The 24,125-nt window shown below is 45.2% G+C and overlaps 1 protein-coding gene across 1 annotated transcript in view; it reads left to right on the top strand.

Moving 5' to 3' along the window:
- The window catches only part of sspo (SCO-spondin), a gene marked incomplete at its 5' end in the record, with an annotated part of 130,722 nt that overhangs the window by 50,068 nt on the left and 56,529 nt on the right, over positions 1–24,125 (top strand). The window contains 31 exons of the mRNA XM_084033780.1: positions 873–1,007; positions 1,516–1,652; positions 1,746–1,840; positions 1,987–2,036; positions 2,336–2,506; positions 4,648–4,818; positions 4,900–4,979; positions 5,060–5,229; positions 5,342–5,388; positions 7,000–7,200; positions 7,749–7,919; positions 8,510–8,710; positions 8,810–8,921; positions 9,046–9,266; positions 9,464–9,616; positions 9,725–9,891; positions 10,079–10,224; positions 10,410–10,630; positions 10,846–10,881; positions 11,378–11,542; positions 12,679–12,885; positions 13,725–13,892; positions 14,133–14,267; positions 14,929–15,166; positions 15,300–15,452; positions 15,565–15,611; positions 15,824–15,994; positions 16,155–16,331; positions 17,796–17,951; positions 18,505–18,629; positions 21,571–21,710. Coding sequence (XP_083889906.1) covers positions 873–1,007; positions 1,516–1,652; positions 1,746–1,840; positions 1,987–2,036; positions 2,336–2,506; positions 4,648–4,818; positions 4,900–4,979; positions 5,060–5,229; positions 5,342–5,388; positions 7,000–7,200; positions 7,749–7,919; positions 8,510–8,710; positions 8,810–8,921; positions 9,046–9,266; positions 9,464–9,616; positions 9,725–9,891; positions 10,079–10,224; positions 10,410–10,630; positions 10,846–10,881; positions 11,378–11,542; positions 12,679–12,885; positions 13,725–13,892; positions 14,133–14,267; positions 14,929–15,166; positions 15,300–15,452; positions 15,565–15,611; positions 15,824–15,994; positions 16,155–16,331; positions 17,796–17,951; positions 18,505–18,629; positions 21,571–21,710 — 4,567 coding nt within the window. The remainder of the gene's footprint in view (positions 1–872; positions 1,008–1,515; positions 1,653–1,745; positions 1,841–1,986; positions 2,037–2,335; positions 2,507–4,647; positions 4,819–4,899; positions 4,980–5,059; positions 5,230–5,341; positions 5,389–6,999; positions 7,201–7,748; positions 7,920–8,509; positions 8,711–8,809; positions 8,922–9,045; positions 9,267–9,463; positions 9,617–9,724; positions 9,892–10,078; positions 10,225–10,409; positions 10,631–10,845; positions 10,882–11,377; positions 11,543–12,678; positions 12,886–13,724; positions 13,893–14,132; positions 14,268–14,928; positions 15,167–15,299; positions 15,453–15,564; positions 15,612–15,823; positions 15,995–16,154; positions 16,332–17,795; positions 17,952–18,504; positions 18,630–21,570; positions 21,711–24,125) is intronic.

The raw sequence follows: 24,125 nt of genomic DNA, 5'->3' as shown, positions 1-24,125 counted from the left end.
CCTTCTTTCCTTGCGACTCCTGGCTCCAGGTGCGTGTCCACAGGGGCGATTTTAGACGCGAGTGGACGCGCCGCTTCCCAGTATTGCACGCTTGGCAGGCTGCCACTAGAGGATGATTGACAGGCGCTCTCCTTCATACAATCACGCGTACACTTCATGGCTGCACCTGATTGGACGATCGCTTTCACAGCTGTCCTCTCTGCTCCGGAGTTCACGCAGACCAACATGGCGGCTCGTTTGGAAACTTTCTCTTATTCTACGAAAATAGTTCACCGGAAGGTGTTTCTGAAAACATTTTAAGCGAGAAATAAGCTATGCAGTTGCTGAATCTGTCTTTATTTTAGATCGACAACATTCAGTTTAGAAGATTTTCGCGAGCGTTTGCGAGGCGGCGAGTCGAGCCCGGCGCCTCTGATGACGATCGGCCAACTCGCGGGCCGTCTCTCGACATTCGCCGCGACGCTACCAGAATGCATTGCACGGCTTTGGGGGACGCGGGGAAACACCGCTGCCTGTGGAGACGTACCTTCCCTCGCTTCGCGAATCGCGCCACTCAATTTTTCTAAACAAAGCAGCGTCTTGCTGATCTGACGTAATCTCGTGCTGCATTCACTGCAGTCGGACATTGGAAATTTGCGCTCGTAAATGTCAAATTGGACATAACTTTTCTTTGAATTCGTTGCTGCAAACTGGGGTGGCAGCAGGGGTGGCAAGGCTTTCTTTTAGGGTGGCATTTGCCACCCTATGCCACCCCGGTAGATCCGCCCCTGCTAATGTTATTCTATAATTCACCCCTGTGTGCACTTAAAGAAATACAAATAAACCACAGGTGAAAAGAGAAGGGCATTAATATGGTTGTGATGTCTGTGAAGGTGTAAAGGAGCCATGGAGTGCGTGGTCAGAGTGCTCTGTGACATGTGGAGGAGGTTACAGGACCCGAACCCGGGGGCCCATCCGAGTCCACGGCACCGCTCAGCAGTTCAGTGCCTGCAACCTGCTGCCCTGTGGTACACCAATACCCACTCTACACTGTCACGTTCAATATTAGAATTGGGTAGTTTTGAAGAAGAAAAACATGAACAATTCATTGAGATTTTATATCAATGTTGTCAAAAGGAACTACAAAAACAAAGATAGAAATGTTTATAATAATTCCTAATCCTACTCTGTGATCATGGTTTGCATATGAATCACTTTTCTTAGGTGTAAGTAGAAACATTCTGAAAAGGGATGGAAGAATCAATGGAACAAAGCATTAATGCATTACTTATGTCAACATCAGTGTTTGAGTAAATACATAGTAAATAAAAGTTTGATTTCATTGCTAGATTAGTTGATGATACTGTACTTTTCTAGATTCGAGCCAGAATATGTGTTATTCCAGTGCATCGAGGAGCTTTTATTGGAGCAGTCCACTTTTGAATAAAATCTAATGGAAATAGATTTGTCCACATTCATGCATTCAGAGTTTTAATTGATTTGCATTGATCTCTGGCTTGGCTGTTGCTGTGCCAGGAGACGGCAGGGTGTGTCCTCCAGGCCAGAAGTGGAAGCAGTGTGTGAGGGGAGCAGTGACGTGTACGGACCTCACAATGGACCTGAGCAGGAACTGCACACCAGGCTGCCAGTGTCCACACGGGACTGTCCAACAGGTGGGTGTCTGAGCACCAACCAGCGGTGCACACATGTATCAAAATATGTCCAGTCATCATGTTCATGTTGGTGATGGCCCTTCATATCTCCAGGATGGTGTGTGCGTCCAGGAGTCTGACTGTCGCTGTGACTTGGATGAAAATCAGTACCAACCAGGAGACACTGTTCCTACAGACTGCAACAACTGGTAACTGACTTCATTCTTTACTTGCTCCTCAGTGGTAATAACTTAAACTCAACCAGGATGTACTTCCATTCATCAGTACAAGAGCCATGGAGTAGAGATACAATGATGATGATGAATGTGTGTGTGTACGTGTGTTTATATTTCAGTACATGTGAAGCAGGAAGACTGGTAAACTGCTCTGAAGTCAGCTGCAACGGTAGGCAAACAAGTCTTTTCAATAGACCTTTTTCTGTGCTTTCTATGTCCGTTGTTTTCATTTGTTTCTATAACAATTATCACAATTATCTCCACAAATGTATCTAAGACTAAACTTTTCAAGCTTGATGAATTACAGTCACAGATGATGCAAATAACCCTTATGATTGAAAGTGAAGCAGTTGTGATGCAGAACCACACGAAAAGTAGTATGAAGAACTTTGTCTTCCTGTTCTCCGACCTCATTGCTCCATGCTGTATCGTCCTTGTTCTGATCGTCCACATACTCTCTCTCTCTAGTGGATGGCCAGTGGTCAGCGTGGACTCCCTGGGGTCAGTGTTCGCTGTCGTGTGGAGCAGGTCTCCAGTCTCGGTACCGGTTCTGTTCCAGCCCCCAGCGCTCTGGCAGTGGCCTGCCATGTCTGGGCCCTCAGAGAGAGGACCAAGTCTGCATCACCGCCCCATGTGACCGTGAGTTTGTTTTTATGTTCATTTGTAGAGTTGGGCCGATATCTGGTTCGGTGTATTAACCGCTTTGATTTATGAAAACTGGTTGAAACCGGCATTTGACGTGCTGAAAAATGAAAAACATCAGCGACCTGTGCTGACGGCTTCACAGCACTAAGTCCAACTTGTATCACATTAGTAAAAAGCAGCAATAATGACAAGTGATTAACATAATATTGCTTTTATTTCTAAATGGACTAACAGAGCCGGCGCGAGTGTCTGCCAAGTGATCCGAGGCCGGCAATCCCGGCATGACAGAGATCACATTTTAGTCGAGGTGGGAGATATACCTAACGTTTGTTTACATCGACGTTTTGAAGATGTGTTACTAGGCAACGCGCCACGGGAGCAATACACGAAATGAGAACGTTGATCCGAAGAAGATAGAAAGCCGGTAGTTGCTCGTATGAGGCCGCCGTTGTATCATCAAGATGTTTATGATGCACAGCAACTTCGCTTGCGGTTGAAGAGTCCTGTAAATATGCAAGACGAGCAAAAGTTCCCCTTTCATAGTTGTTTTCGTTTTGGCAATAGTTTCTATTTTCTGGTCCAATCATATATTAAACTCCGCTTCCGAGGGTACGTCATTTATAAACATTAAAATGAGGTATACCACATTCTAGACTTCCACTACTTGATAGACTCCCATTGAAGAATACCTTCTGTGTTCTAGAGAAGAGAGAATCTTCATTAATGCAATCGCCAAAGGACAAAAAACATAACATCTAAGCTTTTCTGTCAAAATGTCAGTTAAATCGAATGTGGCGCTAAAATCTAACATGACTGCTCCCACCGTTGTATTGATCTATCTTAACCACTGATTGGTCATTTGTGTAAGTGCTGTACAGGGAGAATAACCCTTATATATGCATGTTGATATTCGGTAATCAAGTTGTTTTTATTAAAGTGGTCTTGGATCTGGGCATTCATTTGTTTCCCCAGTGCAGGTTACTTATAGGTCTGCTATTAGGCCCACTGAAGGGTGATTTTTCATCCTTAACTAATTGAATGATCCTGCTTCCACGGTCTAGGATACACCTCACATACCAGGCATCTATTCAATATGTGATTTATAGGTCCAGAGATATAATCTGCAGCAATGCTTACTAGGGATGTAGCCCACGGTTCAATACGTACCTGGGTTCTTGGGTTACGGTTCTGTTCGGTACATATTTTGCGTGCAAGGAAAAATTTCTATTTATATATTCAAAAATCATTTATTTTGCTTATAAGCCAAGGTTTCTTTTTACATTCAGACACATTCAAGTGTATAATATAATATATAAATATGTAAAAACAATTTAACACTTTAAAATGCAAGTGCTTCTTAGCCTTGACGACTGGTATAGGATAAAAGGGGGGAAACAATTCCAAAAGTTAATGTTCATATTTAAATAATACGTACATATTTCAAACATAAAGTCACTGTTGTAAATATAAATACCATTAAACATAAAGTCACTGTTGTAAATATAAATACCATTAAACATAAAGTCACTGTTGTAAATATAAATACCATTAAACATAAAGTCACTGTTTTAAATAAAAATACCTGTACTTCAGTAGCCGATATATGACTTTCATGCAGGTTTGGAGTATGCGCTCTTCATCTCCAACGACAGGGAGGCGTTTCCCCATCGCAGCACGTGAACACATGCTGCGTTCAAGTGCTCCTCTAAAGCTCCGACAATTCATAGAAAACTACAGGGATGGAAACGTGAAATTTTGGGAAATTTTATTGCAAAACCGAAAATACCTCATTTCACAAGTTTAGTAATGTTTAGCACCTTGCTGTTGAGGTCATCTGTGCCTGCCATATTCAGAAAGAGTCTTTAGCAATATATTTACATCTCCAGGCTTACACAGTTGAATTTCAACATGCAATTTTTACCATACATTATTTCATTATTTATCAATTCCCAAAGTTAGTTCCTTATTATTTATTTTTAGTTACTTACTAGCATTCCATAAGCATCACCTTTGGTTTATTAACATTCAATGTGTAACCTGAGATGTTTTAATACTCTTCAATGATATCCATTAAAACTTTACTTTATTGTTCAGGCTCACATAAATAATCATCATGATTCTTGGCTCTTATGCAGGTGATGGTGGCTGGGGTCGGTGGAGCAACTGGACGAAGTGTACCAAGTCTTGCGGTGGGGGGGTTCGAAGCAGGAGGAGAGAGTGTGACAGTCCCAGTCCAGAGGGGGAGGGGAACTACTGCGAGGGGCTGGGAACCGAGGTCATTGCTTGTAACACGGTCCACTGTCCAGGTACGTTTACAGAGTGTGTCCACAGTGCAGCTGATGCTGCGTCAGTGTTTTGACAGCATGTCGTCATGTGTGTGTCGTCAGTGGCTCCATGCTCCTTGGTCCCAGGCACAGTGTTTAGTAGCTGTGGTCCCTCCTGCCCTCGCTCCTGTGATGACCTGGCTGTGAGTATCTGCTGTTTCCAGCCGTGAGCCGCTGGTTTAACATCAAGAATTCTGCTGATGATTGTCTCCCTTTCCCTCAGCATTGTGAGTGGCAATGTGAGCCGGGGTGCTACTGTACAGAGGGGAAGGTTCTGTCTGCTAACGGGACAGTCTGTGTGGAGAGAGAAGACTGTCCCTGCATGGACATCAGCACTGGACACAGGCTGGACCCAGGGGAGACCACTGAAGCCCCGGATGGATGTAACAACTGGTCAGGATAACACACAACCACACACACTGAGCATGTACACCACAGATATTAACCAGAGAGTCATCCAGAAAGAAGGGAACAGAATCATGTGTGTGTTTCCTCTTTGTTTCAGCACTTGTGAGGACGGGAGGCTCAACTGCACCAGATCCACCTGTCCAGGTTAGTAAGAACAGCTGGAAGTATCTGTATGTGAGCCCCTTTCAACCACAAAAACTTTCCAGGGACTAGGAGCTATTTGAGGAACTCATTGTGTTTCAACCAGAGGGACCAGCATCAAGAATAACTTCCTTAAACATTTACCCCCTGAACGGTCGGGGAAGAGTACTTTCTGGAAATACAGGAATTTTCGGTTTGGGGTTTACAGGGATGACCAAACACACAGCACCGCTGCTTCACCTGGTTTAATCATAAAACAAGGAGAAACTCTACTGTTGATTAAAGTGATGGTTCGGAGTAAAATGCACTCTAGGTAATTTCCACCAAGACATCCAGCAAAATACCCCCTCAGAAGCATTTTTAGCGATGGTCAGCATTGGTCAAGATAGCCGCTATCAGCCGAATGGCTTAGTAATAGCGCTATAGTACATCTTGTATATCTCGTAAATTACCCCACTAATAATGCATGGAATGTTACCAAACTTCTGCAGTAGTACACATAGGGTCTGTACTCACAAAACAAGGCATTTGAAAGTTTGTAAGTACACCAGGAGTTTATTTAAAAGAACACTTGCCTGATAGCTTCTATCCTCTGCTGCTAACGCTACCGCTGCATAGACGCCACTTCCATGTTTACCCAGCCGATGCTGTGACGCGAGTTTCACGCGAGAGTATGAAAACGTTTCGCTGAGTTTTTATAAATGCTTCTATTATCAGGTTAACAAGTGTTGACAAGTGTTGACCTGATAATACAAGCATTTATAAACATTCCACGAAACTTTTTCATACTCTCTCGTTTTGTGAGTAGAGACCCTATGTGTACTACTGCAGAAGTTTGGTAACATTCCATGCATTATTAGTGGGGTAATTTACGAGATATACAAAATGTACCATAGCGCTAGTACTAAGCCATTCGGCTGATAGCGGCTATCTTGACCAATGTTGACCATCGCTAAAAATGCTTCTGAGGGGGTATTTGGCTGGATGTCATGGTGGAAATTAGCTAGGGTGCATTTTACTCCGAACCATCACTTTCAGGACCATTTGAGGATGAGGGGAGAGCATTTCTCTTTGTTTGGTAACATTAAAAATAAAGTAATTCTTTGCTCTCAGCTTCCTAAATCATTTTTTTAAAAGACAGAGAGAAACGAGAGGGAGACCGCACGAGGAAAGAGAGAGACAGACAGACAGGGCATCAGTGCTTTTTATGGTGGTTACGTTCTAAAGCACAATATAATAATCATCAATCAACAGATTATTTACCAGGAGAAAGACGTCCTTAGCTTAATTTCCTTCCATCCAACGTGCAGTGGTAAATGTCATCGCAGTGAGACAAACCAATGCTCCAACATGTTTTAGATGAAATGGGCGGATCTGTTCATTTAGATTTTCATACGTCATGTGTGTTAAAAAAGTGGAACTTTTGATCAACAAACAACATATCAAACTTAAAAAAATGTTAAGTAGCTTTCTTGGCCATGACTGAATTTAAAACAATAAAATATGAGCTTGTCTTTATTCATGACTTCATGATTAAAAGGAACTCTGCGTATGAAAATGATCTGCGTGGGGGAAGGCGATACATGTAGATTTGGCATCCCTCTGTGTTCCCAGTGTCAGGTGACTGGTGTGAGTGGTCAGACTGGACTCCGTGCTCCAGGACCTGTGGGGCCGAGTCGGTGTCCCGCTACAGGAGCTGTGGCTGTCCTGAGCCGAAGGCTGGAGGAGCGGGCTGCTCCGGAGAACAGGAAACACACAATGGGCTCGGAGTTCAAATCCAGAGACAGCCATGCCCTCTGATCACCTTCTGTCCAGGTACCACTGGTTCCTCATGACAACACCTCAGCTAAGCTAACTGGCTACATTTAACATGGGTTGGCCTTTGATTAGAATTATGTAGCCCCCAAGAAACTTAGCATTTAAACAGTCCCTCAGTTAGTCAGTCCTTTAGATTAGATTTTTCTCCATTCTTCATTTTTATTGTTATTATATGTCTTATTTCAATGTTTTTCTCTACTGGTTGACATATATAAAAATGCTTACTATCACACTTTGTGTCTCTCTTCATCGCTCTCTTTGTTTTTTATTTTTTTTTGTAATTCTTTTTTTTATTATGACTTTCCAGGTCCATACAGTCAATGATAATACATTTTACATCTGCAAATGTACAATTGTAGCCCACGGTAAAGTATCCCAGACCCAGTAAGCTGTACAAAGCGTGCAAGGACCCATTAGGCATTCACACATCCAGTAATATATACGTATAACCATTTTTAAAATATAGTCAACTTGAACTTAATATACAAACATGCTGGGGTAAACCTCATCGCTCTCTTTATGTCTTCTCCTCATTCTCCCTCTAGTCCATGGTTCATGGAGTCCCTGGTCAGCCTGGGTGGATTGTGATGGCTGTGCCGGGTCGTCCACTCGCACCAGAGAATGCAATAGTCCTCCTGCCAGGTTCGGTGGGCTGCCCTGTCTTGGAGAGAGCAGGCAGAGCCGTGGCTGCCATGACAACGTCACTGTTTGTTCAGGTCAGCAGCATAAAGGATTGTATATTCATTATATTACCATTATGTTGAAAAACCATTTACCAGTTCAAAAAGAGGTTGCTGGATGAGCAATGACGAGTGAAAATTGAGTTCTGACGAAGATGTGGAAAGAAATTAAGAGAGGCCTTACAAAAAACGAACCCACTTGCAGTTTTATGTCCCTCGTGGTGAAACCCTGGAGAAGGAGAGCCTCTTTTCCTGGAGGTGAATGGAAAAACAGCCAAAAAGGGCTTGTAGAATGAAATGGCTGCCTAAAAACAATGAACTCTCCCCGCACTCACATGGTCCCGAGCATGTCCAACTCACCCAGAATGAGCACACTGATAAACCAACAGGGCAGCACACACACCTACACTAGCCTGAATGCATTAGGCTGACAAGCATCTGTCCGTTTGGGGACCAGTCCGTTTGGGGACCAGAACATGCCCTAAGCCCGGGGAGGATTCAGTGTTTTCCATCTAGTCTGCCTTGTTTCAAATCTGCTTTTATATTCCCACAAACTCTGTCAAAGCCCACATTAAATCACCACTCCACTCTGTCTCTACAAACTGTGCTTCCCTTGCCTTTTGCAGACTGTGGTGGAGGCCAGGAAGAATGGGCTTGTGGCAAGCCCTGTCCTCGCTCCTGTTTGGATCTCCATGGTGACACAGAATGTTTAGACTCCCCTGGGTGCAGACGAACCTGCGGTTGTCCCGGTGACATGGTTCTGCAGGATGGGGTGTGTGTGTCCAGGGAAGAGTGTCGCTGCAAATACCACAACAGCTCTGCTACTGGTGAGAGACGCAATCTGTTTGTGTGAAAATGTCTTATTGAAAGGTTTCATTGGACTTGTAAAGATCTGTCTAATCAGTAGATTTTTGTCCCTGATACAGTAATGACATTCAGCGGGCTCGATTCCAGTAATGCATCATGGGTATGGCCTGGAGGATCTGATTGGCTGTTTGCAAATCCAGGAGACAGCATCATCAGTGACTGCAAAAACTGGTACAGCACAACTGAACATTTAGATTGTTGTCATAAAATCAGATTATATAATATAGAATTCAATATCTAAGTGTCTTCATATCCCTTTTTACTGAGTTTTGTCATCTTTCTCACTTTGTCTCAGTTCATGCGAGGCTGGTGTCCTGCAGTGTCAATCAGTCCCTGGTTGCTATGTTGACGGCGGCTGGAGCCAATGGGGGGGCTGGACTGAGTGCTCTCTCTCTTGTGGAGGTGGAGTCAAGGTCAGGAGACGCCAGTGTGATAACCCGTCCCCTCAGAGCAGTGGGAGAGGCTGCCTGGGAGTCGCTGAACAGCAGAAATACTGCAACATGCACCTGTGCACAGGTACTTCTGACTTGACTGTCCAACAGACACAACTTTCAATTTCGCTGAAATCTCATAGAGGAGTCCCTCATCCTTTGAAAAACAAAGAGATTTTTGAGGATGTTCTCACACTTCTTTTGGAAATCTGATAAAAGCGTTGTAAATGTGATAAAGCTCATCTGCTGTTGTGCCTCCTGTCGATGCGTTTGTACTTCCAGACTTGGTGGGCCCATGGCTGCCCTGGTCTCAGTGGTCCGTGTGTTCGGTCAGCTGTGGTGGAGGACAGCAGGTCCGCTCTCGTCTCTGCAGCTCTCCACCCTGCAGCGGCCTCAGCCGCCAGAGCAAGACCTGCAACACCCAGGTCTGCCTCGGTGAGTCCTGGTTCCTGCTGGAACATCTGTAGTGATGGCATCAACGTTAAACTCATTGTAAGATCCGGGGAACCCGCGTGTCTTTGCTGACAACGTGTTATTGTGCAGAGGTGGGATGCCCTCCTGGCAGGTTGTACAGGGAGTGTGAACGAGGTGAAGGCTGTCCATTCAGCTGCACCCAGGTCAGCGGCAGGGAAGGGTGCTACACCGATGGCTGTGAGGAAGGCTGCCACTGCCCCCTACAGACCTACCAACACCATGGAGTCTGTTTGCAGGTGCGTTCACTGACATCTGAGCGGTTTTAGCATTCTAGTGGAGTCATCCTGTTATTATGCACCTGAATGACGCTTAATTTAAACCCTGCTACACAAAAGAAAAAAAGGTTTAAAGTTAACACGTTTTATATTAATGTACCATTGAAATTGTTATACATCTAGTGCGATTGTAATATGTGTATTTCAGGAGTGTCCTTGTCTGGTGGATGAAGAGTTTCTGACCTCCCTGCAGAGTGTTTCTGTCACTCCGGCCTCATCGTTGCTCCTCCAGAACATCTCTGAGGGAGTAGAGCTTCAGTCTGGAGACACACTGGTCCACGACTGCAGCTCCTGGTCAGCAGAACATCTTAGGAAGAGTTGCAACTGCAGCATATTTCGTCATGGTGGCCCCAAACCCACATTTCTATCTTTAGCTGTAACCTTCCCATCATCATCATCATCATCATCGTCATCATCAATGCTTTCATAGTTAAACTCTTCAGACTCCTTGCCCTCACTCTTCCTCCCCTCTGTTCTAGCGGCTGTGATCATGGCAGGTGGAACTGTTCCTTGGAGCGTTGTCCAGTCGATGGCGGCCTGTCACCCTGGGGCTCATGGAGCCCCTGCTCGCTGTCTTGTGGAGGTCTGGGTCTGAAGACTCGCTCCAAGAGCTGCACGCAACCTGCCCCGGCCCACGGAGGGAGAGACTGCCAGGGGCCCCGCCAGGAAACCACCTACTGCCAGGCCCCGGACTGCCCAGGTACAGGAAGTAGTCTAGGTAGAGTAGGCACTCATGTAATGTCTTTAGGGATGGAGGGAAAGACTTTGTTAGAATGACCAGCAGTCAATGAGGAGGTGAGGGAGATTGGTTTGGTATTGATAAATTCTGGTGTCAATATAAAGTGCTATTCTGTTGTACACAGTACTAAGTGGTGGAGCTTGTACTGATGTTGAATTGTTTCTTGTTGTTGGCAGTTGTTGTTGGTCCGACAGAAGAACCATTTTTACCAGGTAAAGTCTCCCTACAAACTTATATGCAGAATACACTCTTCTCATTTGTCCTTCCACAATAGTTTTTTTGACTGAATTTGTTTTTATCGGATGCCCCCTGGAGGTGTTCCAGGCATGCCCCACCGGGAGGAGACCCCGAGGAAGACCCAGGACACGCTGGAGTGACTATGTCACCCGGCTGGCCTGGGAACGCCTTGGGGTCCTCCCGGAGGAGCTAGGGGAAGTGTCCGGGGAGAGGGAAGTCTGGGCGTCCCTGCTCAGGCAGCTGCCCCCGCGGAAGACAATGGATGGATGGATGGATGGATGTTTTTAATCTCACACGTCTTTTTTGCTTCCTTCACCCCTACTGGTCTTGACAACTTATTTCACTGCTGCATGCTACTGTGATGTGTTACCTTTATTTTAAGCCCTGTCTGCTTTCATCTTTAGCTGTGTGAGACAAAAACAAATAATAATTAAAATACATTTTCTGTATTTCCTCCTCTACGTTCTTTAGATGAGGATGCTGGCTTCTCTCCGTGGTCATTATGGAGTCCGTGCACTAAGACCTGCACTGATGCTCTCAGCCCGGCCATGAAGTCCCGTCATCGGCGGTGTGTCCGATCCCCCTGCTCTGGAAGCTCTCACCAAGAGAAGGCCTGTAACCTGCCCCAGTGTCCAGGTCCGACCACACACACTATCTGCTATCTGTCATCTGGTATTACTGCAGTCAGGGTCCATTACTGGTGCCAAGACTTTCCTTCACAAACCATCTACTCGCTTCCAGTGTAATGCTGTTCTTTTCTGAGAGAGGAACTCAACTACCAATCCTTCAGTCGCTAATGGCAGAACATCGTGTCGTGGACAGCGGTGGCTTTGTTAACGTTCAACATGGTGCTGCTCAAAAACATTTGAAAAAGATGAAAACTATTATTCCAATAGCTCATATCAGACACCAGGATGAATAATTCAGATGTTATGAGCCTGTGTGTGAGAGAGCACGCGATGGAAGTAATGTTCAGCATTCCCCCAAAAAATCTCTGCACAAACTGAGTTTCATAACTGAGAGTTAATAATCTGTTGGATTGATGTTTGGGACCGTTTGTGTTTGGCTTTGTTTGTAATTTTTCACCATACTTATCTCACAGTCGACAGAACATATTTTTTAGTTAGAGTTATTTACTGATCAGCGCAGGCATCAGAAGAGATTTGTTAGCTGTATTAATCAAGAGTTTTGTTTGAGAATATTGCAAAGTTTTATTTTTCACATAAGATCTGATCTTTCATCAACTCTAACCCTGTTGCACAAAACCTAGATAAGGGATTAAGCTGGGATTTCCCTTCATCCCAGCAGAAGTTATCCATGATCCGGTTGCATGAAAGCATTTCTCATGTTATGGCATAAGTTACCATGGAGATTTATCCTGTGGAGCTAGCCTGCTCCAGACCAGACTAACAGGATCTATCAATCTGATTTTCATCTCAGCCACTTCGCTGGGAAACCAACGTGTTCATTACAGTAATTCCACTGCTTGTAACATGTTACCGTCCAGTAGCCTGCTGTCATTATTTCAACACGGTGACCATTATTTTACATTCAGTCAGCCTATATTCATACAAAAGAATCTCTGTGGACCGTTTTTACTTTAATAACTATTGCAAAATTTCTGTGAACACCATAAACAAATGGTTGACTGTCATTTTAATAAAAATAAAAGCAGATGAGATAGCAAATAGACAATGAAATCATCACAATGTATTAGACAAAGCTACTATATCAAGCACCCTTCTGTCTTTGTAAAATGTTACCAGATGGAGGCGAGGCCTGTGCCGGGGCAGACTGTGCACCGAGGAACTGTTCGTGGACAGAGTGGGGGGACTGGAGCTCCTGTTCGCGGTCCTGCGGCGTGGGTCAGCAGCAAAGGATCCGAACCTTCCTCAGCCCCCGCACCAACGGCTCCTGGTGTGAGGACATCTTGGGAGGAAACCTGGAGCATCGCTTCTGTAACATCAGGCCCTGCAGAGGTCAGAAAGCTATTCAGCATGGAGCCATTCAGTGACTGGTCCAATAAGAAAATGTAAATGTCTTGAGCATGGGATTGTCACGCTATTATACTAATAATATTGTGCAGACTTTTAAAATGAAAAATCCACAAAATAACACTAGGAAACATGAAACGAACTGAAAGGGAAACTGACAAGCTGACCATACCCATCACAGCAGGAGGTGGGGCCAGAGCGCCTTTGGGTTCAGTAAAAAGCGCTATATAAATTAAATCTATTATTATTATTAAGAGGCCGGGAGACTCAAGACACCAGGAACGAGAGGTTAATCAAATAATAATGGATTGGATTTGTATGGCGCTTTTCTAGACACTCAAAGCACTCTGACAGGGTTCCATTCATTCACACACAGTCATACCGGTGGTGGTAAACTACAATGGTAGCCACAGCTGCCCTGGGGCAGACTGACGGAAGCGTGGCTGCCATTCAGCGCCTACGGCCCCTCCGACCACCACCTCAAACATACAGCAGTCATACACATTCACACGAGGCAAGCTGGGTGAAGTGTCTTTCCCAAGGACACAACGACCATGACACAGTGACAAGGGCGGGGATCGAACTGCCGACCCTCCGAACATTGGCCAACCCGCTCTACCAACTGAGCCACAGTCGCCCCACAAGGGGAAAAAAAACAAGATAATGACAAACAAGACATTTGAAGCTGTCACATTTGGCTCTTTGAAGTTGTGCTGGTTATTGTTTTGTGACTTTTTATGTCATAATTTGATAGTCGTAGTGGACATTCTGAGGACAATTAGTAACTGGACCTCTTTGAATTGAACCGTATACCCCTGCTGTAGTGGATGGAGGTTGGTCCCGCTGGAGTCCTTGGTCCCGCTGTGATAAGCGCTGTGGTGGTGGGCGCTCCATACGCACTCGCTCCTGCTCCAGCCCTCCGCCCAAGAACGGAGGGAAGAAATGTGAAGGGGAGAAGAACCAGGTCAAACCCTGCAACACCAAACCCTGCGGTGAGACAGACACACGACACACCCACTTGTTGAATTTAAATTGCTATGACCCCAAGCATGGTTCATCCTGTGCAAAGACCCATACTCATTTATTCAGGATGTGGCTATTTTTCACGGTAAGACTTTGTGTTAAAAAGTCAGCACAGCCTGTGATCAGCATTCTTAGTTAAGCCCATTATGCAAAGAAAATCCCTGCAGCGTCAAGGGAAAATTCATGACCTTCTCTTTGTGTCTTGTCAGATGAGAAAGGTTGCCCGCCGGGCCAGGAGTTTGTGTCGTGTGCCAACCAGTGTCCACAGCGCTGTTCAGACCTCCAGCAGGGCATCGAGTGCCAGGGCAGCGCTGAATGTCAGCCCGGCTGTCGCTGCCCTGAAGGTGCTGATGCTGCTTTATTAACAGATAAGCCTGTGTGTGTGTGTGTGTGTGTGTGTGTGTGTGTGTGTGTGTGTGTGTGTGTGCATATTTCCTAACTGTTCGATGCCTGCTGGTATTGAAAAGATAAGCACCACACAGTGTGTGTGTGTGTGTGTGTGTGTGTTTGCATGTGTACACAAGTTGTGTCTGAATGAGCTGTTAAGCCAAACAGGTCAGTTCACCTAAATTACAAAACTATATATGATATGTATAGTTTTGTTTCTTGTCTAATCTAATTTTATTAGATAATTTGTATTTTTTACCTCAAAATCCTCAATCAAGACTGTTATCGAGATCTGTGGATGATTTATTGGTGAATCTATTTTCCCATTCTGTTTAATTCATCTCAACTTTATTATATTGGAGGCAGACATTTTAAAAACAGGAAAAATAAAACAATTTGCAGGGATAGATACAGGTAGGTTACAATATATTTGTTTTATATTTTTTATGGATTAAGAACCATTGTATTTAGTAAAGTACATGTGGGTTATTTAGTGGCATGTAGTTCATATGTAGCTATGGCCCTAAAGCAGCTGCTGCAACATAATAATGGGGCAAAGTAAAACCCCCATGTGTGTTCATTCACATAGTACACGTTTTAAATAATGTGTGTATCCAGGTCAGCTGCAGCAGGACGGGGTGTGTGTGCAGCGGTGGCAGTGTGACTGTGTGGACTCACTGGGACAGATCTGGGCAGCCGGCAGCTGGCATCAGCTGGACTGTAACAACTGCAGCTGCTCTGATGGACAGCTCTTCTGCACCAATCACAGCTGCCAGGCCTCCTGCATTTGGAGCTCCTGGTCTAGTTGGGCGTCGTGCAGTGTTTCCTGTGGGCGGGGCCAGAGAACTAGATACAGGTGAGGGAAAGAAACTCACATATATGCGTTCATTCTTTGAAAACTATAATTCAAACCCGCTCAGGGAAATCTATTTATTTTGCAATGAAAAATATGCGGCACAATAAACCAGAAGCACGCTGTTGTGATTCAGGTCTCTCATCCCAGAGACCGAAGGAGCAGATTGCCAGTTTGAGGAAGTCCAGCATAAACCCTGCGACCCAGGACCCTGCCCACCTCTCTGTCTCCGTGACGACCAAGAGCTCAGAGTGGGTGACACCTGGCTGCAGGGCGAGTGCAAACAATGGTGAGATGGATGCAAACATTTTGCTGATAAAGGGTTTGCAGTGAAAAGGAAAAATAGAATTCAAAGGTCTCTGCTTTGTGCCTCCAACACACTAATTGGTTTTTCTTCCTAGCACATGCACCCCAGAGGGGGATTACTGCCAAGACATCGACTGCAGAGGTGGGTCACTGCAGTATTCCTGAAGGCTAAGAGTAAATTAAGTCATGTTGGAATAATATGTTCATTCTCAGGTTACATTATGAGCTTCCTTTAATGACTGAGAATACACATTTCATTTGCAGTGTGAGTGCAATGCAAGGAAAATCTTACTTTACTACTACTTACTCTACTTACTACTTTACTACTTAACAAATCCTGTGTGTCGTGTCCAGTGGACGGTGGTTGGACCCCCTGGTCAGTGTGGTCGGACTGCTCAGTGACCTGTGGTCGGGGCTCACAGGTTCAAACCCGCGCCTGCATCAACCCCCCTCCACGAAACAACGGCTCTCACTGCAGCGGGCCAGACAGAGAAACACAGGACTGTCATACTCCTCCCTGTCTGGGTTTGTTCAGAAATGCAACAATCATATTCAGTCATTCCATCCTATCGATCTGTTCCAGTCATAATAATTACATTCATACTGTATGTATAATCTTGGAAGAAGCAAAAGGGGTCATGAAGCAAGACATTTGCCCCGATCATATTGTCTCTCTTGTCTACAGATGACCTTTGCCCCTGGTCACCATGGTCACCATGTTCCCGGAGCTGTGGTGCAGGTTCTGTGAGGCGGCGCAGGGTGTGTGTGTGTGAGGAGGGAGGAGAAGCAGCTTGTCCCGCTGAGATGGAGGCTGAGAGGAACAGAGAGGAGACTCAGCTGTGTTACAAACAGCCATGTCCAGGTACTCAACACTGCTACTCATGGTCACACTCTGTGTGTGCTGGCAGCGAAACATTTCCCTTTTGTCTTTTTATTCTGAGGTCCTTTTTGTGGTGGGTCTGTCTGATCATATGAAATATTCCTGTGTATGAGAAACCATGATAATTTGCAGTATTCCTATTGGTTAATTTAAATATGATCACAGGTTACAGTTGGACAGTGTTACAGTGTTACAGTGTTTCATTGGTGAAAACAATGAGTTCATAAGGTACCTAACTTCAACATTTTCCTATGGTTATGTATATATAATTAATTTACTATGTCTGTACATATAAGCAGCAAATTACATACAATCCAAATATATTTAAATGTTGGCATGTAAATCAAGATACAGTATTCACCCCGATAACAATACATGCAATGCTTTCAGAGACGTTAATGCATAATCTTTTCTTTTGTGTGCTCATGTGCTTGTCCTGATACTGACAGCTTGGTTTTAGATAGATGTCATAGATCGTATATGTATTGACAAGATGAGAGTTATTTTGGTTTACCATTCAATAATCCAATACATAAGATATATAGCTCTGGAAAAAAGTTAAGAGACCACTGCAAAATGATCACATTCTCAGGTTTTACTATTTATAGGTATGTGTTCAAGTAAAATTAACATATTTAGTTTAATCTATAAACTAATGACAACAATTCTTCCAAAACCAGAATAATGCAAAGAAAACAAGTTCATAATCATTTTAAACAACACAATACAAATATAAAGAGTTCATAAATCAATATTTGGTGGAATAACCCTGAGTTTGAATCCCAGCTGTCATGCATGCAGTTCTTTTTAAACCTCAGCCTGGCTCCTCTTTGCTTCTCCTGTATAAAAGTCTTTTTTCTGGCTTTGCAGGACTTCAGTCCGGCTCTAGGAGCCCGTTTCCAACCGTCACTTGATGTTTTTATACTTTTCCTTGTTAGTTGTCTGATTCAGGTGATCACCTAATCAGTACCTCATTTACTAGAATGAGTCGTGAAACAGAGACGAGAATTTAGTATACATGTAGAGATGCTGATACAAGAAAAAAAACGTGGTCTCTTAATTTTTTCCAGAGCTGTATTTCCAGTCCTTAGCAAAAGTCGGCAATTGATTAATGCAATGATTGATTTTATATTATTGAACCATCTGTTCTTGCTAGTGTCAGATCATCGTAGTTTACAATTGGGTCATTCCTCTGCTTTAACTGTACTTTAGTGGTTGATGCCAGAAGTGGGCCTTAATATTCTTTGCAAAGGAGGAAAATTAGTGTATAAATAGAGTTGTTATACACTGAATAAGTTAGCAGTAGACTCACCAGTACCAAATCTGGGTCACATGAGTACAAGTGCTGCTTCACAGATTCCAAATATCGGATCCCAAATAACGGGAAAGTGTTTTTCTTCAAACCTGCGTGCAGCACCACATCGTTGTTCTTGTTTTCTGCTGCAGGCTGTCCCGTGTCGGAGTGGAGTGTTTGGTCTCAGTGCTCCTGTGTGTCTCAGAGGCAGCAGCGCTACCGTGTCGCTCTCTCCCCAGCCACCAGGGGGCAACAGTGCACTCCCGTTGAAACCCAGAGCAGGACATGCAGTATTAGTCAATGTGATGGTGCGTTTACCATCATGGGAAAAAAGTTGTATGAACAACAAGGCCTGTTTGTGATTCTGTTATAGTTCTTATCCTCGAGATGCACTCAAATGTTTTATTTATGCAGATTAGCACCCACACAATACAGATTGTTATTTTGTTAATTATTTTGTTGTTGTCAGGGTTATTTTAAGTTAAGTTAAGTGTCCAGCGTTGCAGCAAGTTATGTAAATTAAAAACCACCAAGAAGAAAACATAACACGTTAAGTCTTTAAAAGATGGTGGTGCACTGAAACCACCAAACACATCAAACAAATGATCCTGACAACAACAACAAAGAAATTGCCTACAAATTTTTTTTTTCTGTTACATAGTTGAAACAAGAGGAACATAAAAATATAAACCTGGCAAAACTATATTTCACCTTCTCGGGGCATCTGTAGAAAAGGGACATGCAGGAAATCAAGCAGCTTTTTTATATTCATGTATTAGTTTGAGTATATGCATGTGATGTGTTTGATTGCACATGTTGATGCTGTTTATTCACTACATCATGTTTTTCTCCTGTTGGCAGATTGTGAAGCCCCATTTGTGTACTCAGCATGTGAGGCTCCCTGTGAGAAGCAGTGTGCCCTGCAGGGCCGTGGGGATCTGTGTTTAGGCATCAGGGAGTGTACACCTGGCTGCTACTGCCCTCAGGTAAATATTTCATTCACCCTGGGATAGACAAGGTTACAAGGTTCATTTATTGTTATTGTACAAACGAGTTGCACAACAAAATGCTGTTTATAGTCGCGTTTTTGCTAAATAAGGATAAAGAAGCAGAAGGAACTACATCTATGGTTGACTCTGCCGTCGGTGTGTGAATGTGTGTATAAATGGGTGAATGTCACTGTTACTGTAAAGTGCTTTGGATTAAAGCGCTATATAAATGAGGACCATATAGATATATATAGATATATATATATATATATATATATATTAGGGCTGTAACGATACACCAAACTCACGATTCGGTTTGTATCACGATTTTTGACCCACGGTTAGATACAAATTTCGATATTATTTATTTTTTTAAATTAAACATTTGATTTATGTAAGATGCAGATTTGGCGTGGAGGGCGTGTCTATTTGATGGTCTGTTAACTGCACAGGTCCCTCACTCAACTTACTACAGAGAAATGTCCCACAAAGCAACGTTGCAGAACCAACTAGTAACTGTAACTGTCTTTGGCAACGGGGAAACAAATACCGCAGCTGTACGTGGAGAAGCGTCCTTCGTCCCGCCCGTCCTACCGACTCCTCCTCACATTTCTGCCCGATAAACAGCGTCTGTCACCGGCAAAAAAAACTTTAACTCACCGAGTGTTTATGATGAAAAAAAATCTCCGCGACGGTCAGCCCTCCGGACCGAGACTTCAGTGAACTTTAGCCTCCGTCGGGTTTTGAGTGACAGGGAGACTCCAGGGAAACCCCTTGAAAACGCACACACGTCATCATCATGACGTGTACCGGGACGTCTCTTTGCGCTGCTTTCTGTGAATTACACAGCGGTTCGTCTTTACTCCAGCGGTGCTTCGCTCCGTGTGAACGAACAACGGCGGAGAATTAGCGAACGACCGCTGCGGTGTTAATGTGGTGTCATTACAGCTCATAGTGCTGATCTGGACGGGAAGTTGTGTCACGATTCTGCCTTCTCGTGGCGCGAGACAGGTTCGTGGATCTGAGTGTCGCGATTTCAGCTTCGATACGTGTATCGTTACAGCCCTAATATATATATATACATACATCCTATCACAGTACCACACTGGAATTCACTGAGCTCCTGAGAGCGACCCGTTCTTTCACACATGTTTGTAGAAACAGTCTGCATGCCTAGATGCTGCTTTTATACACCTGTGGCCATGGAAGTGATTGAACACCTGATTTATATTATTTGGATGGGTGAGTGAATACTAACTACTTAATACTACTTAATACTATACTGGCAATATAGTGTATGTCGACACATCTACCTGGACCATACTCTGCATGTTTCAAATCAACCAATCGGGGGCGCTTCAGGAAATCAGCCATTTCTTGCTGTTTTTGTGAAATGGACCAGATTCCTACCATACTGTCCAGGTAAACCTGTTGATCCTAAAGGCCTTAATGATGAAAATGTATTAAAAGGTCTGACATAAGTCCAAGGGCGTGGCTGGGCCGGTGCCATTACGATCCTTCGCCGCAAAAGAGGAAGTTGTTTGATCTGCTCAATTGGTTTAGGTTTACAGCAGGGGTCCCAAACTGGCGGCCCGCGGGCCATATCTGGCCCATCCCCCCTCTCTATCCGGCCCACGACGGATGTAAAAAATATTACGTTTTTTACATTACATTATTTTATTATTTTATACTTGTTTCATATCAATTTAAACTACCCCTTGTAATAAAATCCAATTTTATTTGTTTAAAAATTTGTGCAATACAATGGCAAAGGTCAGAGGTCGTGGTGCTGCATGTCCAGCCTTGACTGCAGAAGCGTGCAGGGCTGTCGCTTCCTTTGTTTCACCACAAACAGCAAGATGTGTCTTTCCCAGCGGAAAGAAAGGTGGACTGGGAACACACACACTTCAACAAAGATGGACGTTGCAGTGTTTTGTTGTGGAGTTCAGTGGAAATGCTACGTGCCTGATATGAAAACGTGGCGGTTCTAAAGGAATAAAACATCAAACGTCATTACTGGTCTAAACAAGGAGAGCAGGATGAAAAGTAGAAGGGAGAGGAGAATGTGGACATGGCCTTCCTATGACATGTAAGACCACCAGTGGCCCCAAGCCAGACCCCTAGTTTACAGTTTACGTCATTGAATACTTAAGTCTGCAATAAGTGATTTTCTTAGCCACTTCTTGGAAGTAAAAATAAGTGATATGACAGTGAACTGCATCCAACAGTTATGGAGCAACATTGTCGTTATTTGGAGTTGTGTTTCTGTCAACCTGATGAATGTGAGTCTAATATTTAAGCTCTGTGTGTGGTCTTTACCAACTCCTGAGGGAAATACCTGCACACCTGCAAACTGGTCACCTTTTGGCTACAGTCACCTTTTTTATGTCAACCAGGGTAGTAGAAGTGAATGAAGAGGGTTTTAGTTTTGCATGTTGTCACCTTTTTCACTTCTCCAGAGTTTGTAGGTCTGTACCTGACTCTTTAGCTGCTAAATGCACTTTGTTCACCAGCTAGTGGTGTACTGTGTCTGTCTGTTACTAGCTGCTGAGCAGTTCGTGAATAGAGGCTATTAAGTTATCAGTAGAGCTGGCTACTGCTGCTGAAAACGACGCTTTGAAAGTGGAGAAAGTGGACCAAAACTGTGAAATTGAGGGCCGGACTGCTACATGTTAGCGCTGTCAGATACAAAGAGTCCATAATTGATGGATGACAACGGAGGGTTGCAGAGCGGCTGTGTGTCCGTTAACTGAGGTAAAACACACAAGCAAAGCCACCATGATGAAGCCTGTCCTTCGGCTGCACTGTTACTCTAAAATATGATATATATAAAGCAAGAGAGAGTGAGCATTGTACTGCAGATCCTAGGGAAACACCTGTGTAAAGCTATGACTGCATCATTTCTTCTTTTAAGTGAATAGTGTGTTTTCCCTTCCAGGGCCTGCTGCAGCAGAACGGTAGCTGTGTTCCTCCAGAGGAGTGTGGTTGCATCCACCTGCAGCAGCAATCTTCAGGCTACCCACCCACACCTGTCACAGTCCCTCAGGGGGCCACCGTCACCATAGACTGCAGCACCTGGTTAGACCCTTTTAAAAAAAACATATCGAGCTATGGCAGAGGCCGTAATGTAGGGCTGAACCGATTACTTGAGTAACTCGAGTAACTCGATAACAAAAAATGGTCGGGGCAAAAACTCTGCCTCTAAGCTCCAGACTTAGCCAAAAATCAGTGAAGTGCAGCTAAATATGTTCCTTGTTCCACCGGTGCTCCTAACATTCAGCTGGTCTGTTTATGTGTGTAGCATCATGTTTTTGTCCCCACAGCATACAGAGATGAATCACCACGGTCTGAGCCAATCAGAGGCCGAGTAGGGGCGGGCCTTCGTCTCTGATTGGCTCTGACCCCGGTCTCTTCTTCACTGAATGTTTGTGAGGAAAAGTAATCAGGTGGAGTGACTTGAGCGTCAAATAAGAAGAAAACTGTCTATAGTTTTTTGTACAGAAAGTTGCTGTGCCCGTAACACCTGTCTCCCCTCACACTGTAAGATACCGGTCCTGTCTCACTGTCTCCCCTCGCACTGTAAGATACCGGTCCTGTCTCACTGTCTCCCCTCGCACTGTAAGATACCGGTCCTGTCTCACTGTCTCCCCTCGCACTGTAAGATACCGGTCCTGTCTCACTGTCTCCCCTCGCACTGTAAGATACCGGTCCTGTCTCACTGTCTCCCCTCGCACTGTAAGATACCGGTCCTGTCTCACTGTCTCCCCTCGCACTGTAAGACACCAGTCCTGTCTCACTGCCTCCCCTCGCACTGTAAGATACCAGTCCTGTCTCACTGTCTCCCCTCACACCGTAAGATACCGGTCCTGTCTCACTGTCTCCCGTCCCGTAAGATACCGGTCCTGTCTCACTGTCTCCCCTCGCACTGTAAGACACCAGTCCTGTCTCACTGCCTCCCCTCGCACTGTAAGATACCAGTCCTGTCTCACTGCCTCCCCTCGCACTGTAAGATACCGGTCGTGTCTCACTGTCTCCCCTCGCACTGTAAGATACTGGTCCTGTCTCACTGCCTCCCCTCGCACTGTAAGATACCAGTCCTGTCTCACTGTCTCCCCTCGCACTGTAAGATACTGGTCCTGTCTCACCATCTCCCCTCGCACTGTAAGATACTGGTCCTGTCCCACCGTCTCCCCTCGCACTGTAAGACACCAGTCCTGTCTCACTGCCTCCCCTCGCACCGTAAGATACCGGTCCTGTCTCACTGCCTCCCCTCACACTGTAAGATACCGGTCCTTTCTCACTGTCTCCCCTCGTACTGTAAGATACCGGTCCTGTCTCACTGTCTCCCCTCGCACTGTAAGATACCGGTCCTGTCTAACTGTCTCCCCTCGCACTGTAAGATACCGGTCCTGTCTCACTGTCTCCCCTCGCACTGTAAGATACCGGTCCTGTCTCACTGTCTCCCCTCGCACTGTAAGATACCGGTCCTGTCTCACTGTCTCCCCTCGCACTGTAAGATACCGGTCCTGTCTCACTGTCTCCCCTCGCACTGTAAGACACCAGTCCTGTCTCACTGCCTCCCCTCGCACTGTAAGATACCAGTCCTGTCTCACTGTCTCCCCTCACACCGTAAGATACCGGTCCTGTCTCACTGTCTCCCGTCCCGTAAGATACCGGTCCTGTCTCACTGTCTCCCCTTGCACTGTAAGACACCAGTCCTGTCTCACTGCCTCCCCTCGCACTGTAAGATACCAGTCCTGTCTCACTGCCTCCCCTCGCACTGTAAGATACCGGTCCTGTCTCACTGTCTCCCCTCGCACTGTAAGATACTGGTCCTGTCTCACCATCTCCCCTCGCACTGTAAGACACCAGTCCTGTCTCACTGCCTCCCCTCGCACTGTAAGACACCAGTCCTGTCTCACTGCCTCCCCTCGCACTGTAAGATACCAGTCCTGTCTCACTGTCTCCCCTCACACCGTAAGATACCGGTCCTGTCTCACTGTCTCCCGTCCCGTAAGATACCGGTCCTGTCTCACTGTCTCCCCTCGCACTGTAAGACACCAGTCCTGTCTCACTGCCTCCCCTCGCACTGTAAGATACCAGTCCTGTCTCACTGCCTCCCCTCGCACTGTAAGACACCGGTCCTGTCTCACTGTCTCCCCTCGCACTGTAAGACACCAGTCCTGTCTCACTGCCTCCCCTCGCACTGTAAGATACCAGTCCTGTCTCACTGCCTCCCCTCGCACTGTAAGATACTGGTCCTGTCTCACTGTCTCCCCTAGCACTGTAAGATACTGGTCCTGTCTCACCATCTCCCCTCGCACTGTAAGATACCGGTCCTGTCTCACTGCCTCCCCTCGCACTGTAAGATACCAGTCCTGTCTCACTGTCTCCCCTCGCACTGTAAGATACTGGTCCTGTCTCACCATCTCCCCTCGCACTGTAAGATACTGGTCCTGTCTCACTGCCTCCCCTCGCACCGTAAGATACCGG

This window comes from Eutrigla gurnardus, assembly GCF_963514095.1.
Source record: "Eutrigla gurnardus genome assembly, chromosome: 18".
In the NCBI taxonomy this organism is placed as follows: domain Eukaryota; kingdom Metazoa; phylum Chordata; class Actinopteri; order Perciformes; family Triglidae; genus Eutrigla; species Eutrigla gurnardus.
The sequence above is the reverse complement of the archived record's forward strand: the minus strand, read 5'-3'. Positions and strand labels throughout refer to the sequence as shown.